This window comes from Charadrius vociferus, unplaced genomic scaffold (assembly GCF_000708025.1).
Source record: "Charadrius vociferus isolate BGI_N301 unplaced genomic scaffold, ASM70802v2 scaffold67, whole genome shotgun sequence".
Lineage (NCBI taxonomy): Eukaryota > Metazoa > Chordata > Aves > Charadriiformes > Charadriidae > Charadrius > Charadrius vociferus.
The window spans coordinates 601,742-607,152 of record NW_009649485.1 but is presented as its reverse complement, the minus strand read 5'-3'; the positions used below and the strand labels follow the sequence as shown (position 1 = coordinate 607,152).

Sequence of the window (5,411 nt, the reverse complement as noted above, 5' to 3'; positions counted from 1 at the left end):
ACAGGTGCCCGCCTGGGCCTGGGGCTGGAGGTGTGGGGCAGCCGGGGCAGCGTCAGAAGGCTCCTCCAGCACAGCAGCACGGGGGGCAGGAGCAGGCATGGCTGCCTCCCGCGGGGAATACGGACCCCCGTTAGCAGCCGCCGGCTCCAGGACATTTTGAGCAGATGCCAGGGGCGCCGGAGCTGGAAACTCGGCCTGGCTCGGTAAGGCAGTGGAAGATGCGGCGGCAGACACTTGTGCCAAAGAGGGGGAGGCTGCGATGGGGCTGTCACACACCCCTGCTTGTAGGGGAGGCTGCTGGCCAGCTAAGAGACCAGGTGGATCCGTCACCCCAGAGCCCGGCTGCTGATCGTCCGACTGCTCCAGGTCTAGAAAACACAAACATCATGTTCGCTTTTTAATAAGGAACCCAGAATGAAAGTCACAGGAAAACCTCCTGGCTAGCTGCAGTGATAACCACACCTAGCTGGAACATAAGGCTTCCCCTCAGGAAACAACTGTTATATGAGTCAAATTAGAACTTAACACTGCAGATTATGCAAAAGTATTTCACTGAAAAGACACTGCTTATTAGAACAGTGGAGTTCTGTGGAGCACTGTGTCCAGTTCTGGGCTCCCCAGTACAATCAAGAAAGACAGGGAACTGCTGGAGAGGGTCCAGTGGAGGGCTACAAAGATGCTCAGGGGATTGGAACATCTCTCTGGTGAGGAAGGTTGAGAGCCCTGGGGCTGTTCAGCCTCGAGAAGAGAAGGCTGAGAGGGATCTCCTCAATGCTCATCAATATCTAAAGGGTGGGTGGCAAGAAGACGGGGCCAGACTCTTTCCACCAGTGCCCAGCTACAGGACAAGGGGCAACGGGCACAAACTGGAACACGGGGAAACTGTCTCAACATGAGGAAAAACTTCTTTACTGTGAGGGTGGCAGAGCACTGGCACAGGCTGCCCAGAGAGGCTGTGGAGTCCCCTTCTCTGCAGATCTTCCAAACCCACCTGGATGCATTTCTGTGCAACCTGCTCTAGGTGACCCTGCTTTGGGAGAGGGTTGGACTGGGTGATCTCCAGAGGTCCCTTCCAACCCTGAACCTCTGGGTGATCTACAGAGGTCCCTTCCAACCTGTCTGTGATTCTGTGACAGCAGTGACCAGAACTTCAAATACCTTACAGCATAAGGCAGAGTTAAAATATTGAGCCTTCTCTGAAGGCTCAAATAAACATTCCTCATTTGGTTCAACACCAGGAACACACTGAAAATGCATGACTGACTTAACAAAATGCGTAGTTTTCTTCCTCTGACTAAATGAAGTGAAACAATCACAGCTAAGTCAGGTGAGACTAGAAGAGAGATGACACAGCAGCTTCAGAGAAGAAAACATTTTCTATAAAGTTTGTAAATACCTGGCGCTTCAGACTGCTGCGTACTCTGAGGTACTGGTGGAGAAAACTCTGGTGCATCAGTAGTTGGGTTTTCCACAACAGGACATATAATAAACCACCTTTTTCCAGTATGCAAAACTAGAGATGACAAGAAAATAAAATGTAAACACAATAGTTTCCATTCATTCCAGATCACCTGTCAAAACCTAGTCTCAATTTCCATGTTTAGAAAGGAAATCAGAACTTTTACAGTATTAGTCAAGATTAAATCACCGTCTCCTAATTTGATTCTCATCCCTTCTGGAAGGGAGAGAGTGATGCCTCCCAATTCTGCGACAGATTTCAAGTTATTTGAAAATTTATTTTCAAGTGTTTGTACCTTTGGAAGGGTAATAGTTATGTATGTGAAAATTTTATTAACAGTACTGTAGACAGTTTGCTCACAATGAAAAACTCCTGAATTTTGTAAAGTTTATCCGGCTTAACTTTTTCCATGTGTGAAGTTTTCTAGCTAATACATCCTTCCACATCTTATGTCAAAGCCTGGCATATGTAAATGGCAAACCAGAACTATACACATTTTTTAACTTTCATTAGTAGAAATATAAATGTTATGTTAAAAAAGGTGTACTGAGAAAATTACATGACATCTATAGGCAAAAAAGAAACCAGATCTTTTGAGCAGCAAGTCTAGTTTGGAGGATTCCCAGTTTCTGCACTTGTCAACTAAGTTCTAAATGATCCTCCTTCCCCTGTCAGCACGGAGCAAATACACAAACAGTAACAAGTATTTTGGAAACAATGCTTCCTTCAGCAGAGGTTTCGTTTTTTCCCACCAGCATGCACTTACAGAGAGAATCGAGGGCTGCTTCCCTTCCCGTTCCATTTGTCTGTAAAACCCATAAGAACCAATTGTGTTCAGAGGGCCAAGACCCGCCCTGTAACACCGAAGTAGCGGCAAACTTCTGGGTTAGAAATTTCAATTAAATCACCAATGCAAACACAATCTTTTAGCTTTCTCTTGCAAACGCAGTAGTTGTTGTGAAACTAGTAGGCTTGTCCATACCTTCTTGACTTTTCCACCTCCGATTATCAGCGTGTGTAATTCGGGGCTCCCCTAAATGTCCCCAGATGTTAGACATGATCATCCAGTTTAGCCGTGCCACCCTTCCAGGCTGCTGACAGCGAGGACCACTGTTATACCCATATTTCTAGATAGATCTCCAACCACCAGTGACTGGTGGATTTCTTCCTGAATCTAGCAAACTTCTGCATAAACTTATCACCGCCTTAAAGCTTGAGATTAAGTTTGTATTCAAAGGCACATTTACCATTTTGTTGATACACGGGTGTCTTCATCTGAGACTGCCGCTTCTCCTGTGAAAAAAACGAAACAATTGAAGAACTAGCTGTCTCGTATCAATGCAAGAGCAGCATCATTCCAAGGAGCGCACATATTGTAAGCCTTACTGGAGTATAAGCATTATTTCTCTAGCTAAGAAACGGTTTGGGGTTTTTTGTTGGTTGTTTGTTTTTGTTTTTTTTTTTTAAACACAGGATGGAAAACTAATTTACTGGCTGTTAAGAAAAGGGAATCAAACTAGAAATCCTTATTTAACATTTCTTACCTCATTCATTTCCAGTCTATCAGTATCTTGCTGGGGACTCATTCCCTGATCAGAACTTCGTTCTCCCTCTGTATCTTCACTGAGCATATCTTCTGCTTTATCGATAATATCTTTCATTTGTTCGATAAATGTCTCTTTTTCACTCTGCAGTATGAATTCATTCTCCACCTATAAGGCCACATAAAAATGAAAAGGAAAACTGTAACGTTTCGATTAATGCCCCATTCCATGGCTACCACAAAGCTAGGTCAACAAGCACACCTGAGAATAAGTTGGCCAAAGCAACTTGGAGCATTCAGAGGCTGTGAGCAGCCACATGACCCAGTCTTACCATGTAAGTAGCAATTTCCTCTGGCGCATCCCCATCCAAATCAAACTTAAAAGTCACCATTTTGTGGTTGTGTGTTTCAAGCTGGCACTCCACCATCTTATCCCCCGTGTTACAAACCTGCAGGCAAAGGTTGACAAGAGTCATTTCTGGCAAAGCCAAAGGAATCCTACAGTCACACTCAAAGAGGTTGTACTTGCATTTAATATGGTCAGTTTTGGTCTGCTGGACTTCTCCTGGCGTGAACGGGCGCGGGTAGATTTCTTATGTTTCTTCGCAGACTTTCCTTCTTGTTTTCCACTTCCTATTGCTCCTTCAAAGCTGTCACTCATCTCCTTACCCGAAGCAACATCTGGACTCATGTAGCTTTGTCAGCAAAAGGAAGAAAAAACCCAAAATAAAACAATCATCATATACATAGCTATACATAGGTAAGATACACAAAAGGGACTGCAAAAAAACAACAATAAAAATGCACATCTGCACTCTTTTGGCTCATACTGAGACAGCTACTGGAAGATGCTCAGTGAGGGAAGGGAACTACTCCAGGCCAGGCTTGTACTGGGGCTACCACACCTACTAAGAAACGATCGAATAACATTTCTGCCAATAGCAAAGGGCAAGTCCCATCGCTCTTAATACGTCACTCAACCCCCTAATTCCTTCACTTCAGGGACCCTTACCACTCCCTTCCTGAACTGCATTAGCTGCGATTTTTCTAAGGTCCAGGTTCCTCAACTCCTGCCTGTCTGCACTCACAGCAGAAGGTCTAAATGGGGTCAGTTGATGTTTGTCAGAGGGGAAGAAAAGGAATGAGAAGTTGGTACAGCATCCCATAAGAGACTGCCTCTCCTCTCTCCGCAGCTCTCAAGGATCAGAAAGAAGTTTTTATGCCACGATATCCCAGATGACCACCTAGCAACAGCATATTATTTTTTAGCAGCCAAAACAGTAGCTGCTAACAACCTTGTTGTAATATGCCATGTACAGAAAACGTCGACATGCAAGTAATTTGCAGGAAATTTTCCAGAGGTTTGTAAAAACCCTGTCAGGAAGGAACCATCATAAGGCCATCTGGCGCATTTATTACCCCAAGGTATGATCAGCTCCGTTCTCATAGAGGTTTGTGTAAACTAATCTTACAAAGCTCCTGTGAGATTTCACAACCTTCCTGCACAATTAATTCCTGTGTTCATTTAGCCATACAAGAAAAAAAGAATTTAAGTCTAATCTATGGATTCCCTTTCTTAAATTTACTTCTTGTTCTGCACTAGTAGCACAGAACAGCTTATTCCTCCTCCCTTTGCAGCTACCTCGTATGTGTAACTCCTACGTTAGGAAAGTGTTTTGCGCATAGGACATACTCTAGATAGCATCTTTGCTGCAATGGCCAACCATTTGCTTTATGGGCCGTTGCTTTCCACTCTACCAATGCCCAACCCAGGTCCGGCGCCGAGTTACCTATGCACCTGCAAACGAGAGATCTCCCTCTACACCTACGAGACGCGTGCTGACACAGACTCTCCGTGCTGCTGCAGTCCACGACAGCCAGCTTTCCAAACACAATTCTGGAACAGGCAAATTAAAATTCAAAAGATGACTGAAAATTTGATGCGCCTTTCTACAACAGGCTAGATAGATAAAACGAGTTCATTTTGTCTAACTTATAGCCAGAACTAAACTATAGTCAGGAAAAATCAGATTTCACTTTCTACCCAGTATTTAAAATCAGCAAATTCTTGGGAAAAAAGGTTCCATTTGAAGGTTGCAGGGTTGCGTTGGCTTGCGCCAGGCTAACTTTTTTGGTGGGGTAGAATGAAAACAGTCAGAGAGAAGCATCTTCAGAGTCCATGAACTTATCTTATTCAGGAAAATAGAAAAGAGTCACTAAAATCCTGACCCCAAAGACTATAATCAATAATCAGAAGCTGGTGCTGGCTCCTGCAATAGTCACGGCTTACGAATGGCACACTGTTGGTGTCTACCTTACCCGTACCAGAGGCTGAAAGACTCAAGTTACTGCTGGTGCCGCAGCAGGAGCTGTGGCAGGGGGGCAGCCGATGGCTGGGGGGGGGAGTGC

At 44.6% G+C, this 5,411-nt stretch overlaps 1 protein-coding gene across 1 annotated transcript in view; it reads right to left on the bottom strand.

Moving 5' to 3' along the window:
* The window catches only part of WNK2 (WNK lysine deficient protein kinase 2), a 121,220-nt gene that overhangs the window by 28,060 nt on the left and 87,749 nt on the right, over positions 1-5,411 (bottom strand). Inside the window, 6 exon segments of the mRNA XM_009889946.1 lie at positions 13-368; positions 1,397-1,513; positions 2,707-2,752; positions 3,004-3,171; positions 3,335-3,451; positions 3,532-3,697. Coding sequence (XP_009888248.1) covers positions 13-368; positions 1,397-1,513; positions 2,707-2,752; positions 3,004-3,171; positions 3,335-3,451; positions 3,532-3,697 — 970 coding nt within the window.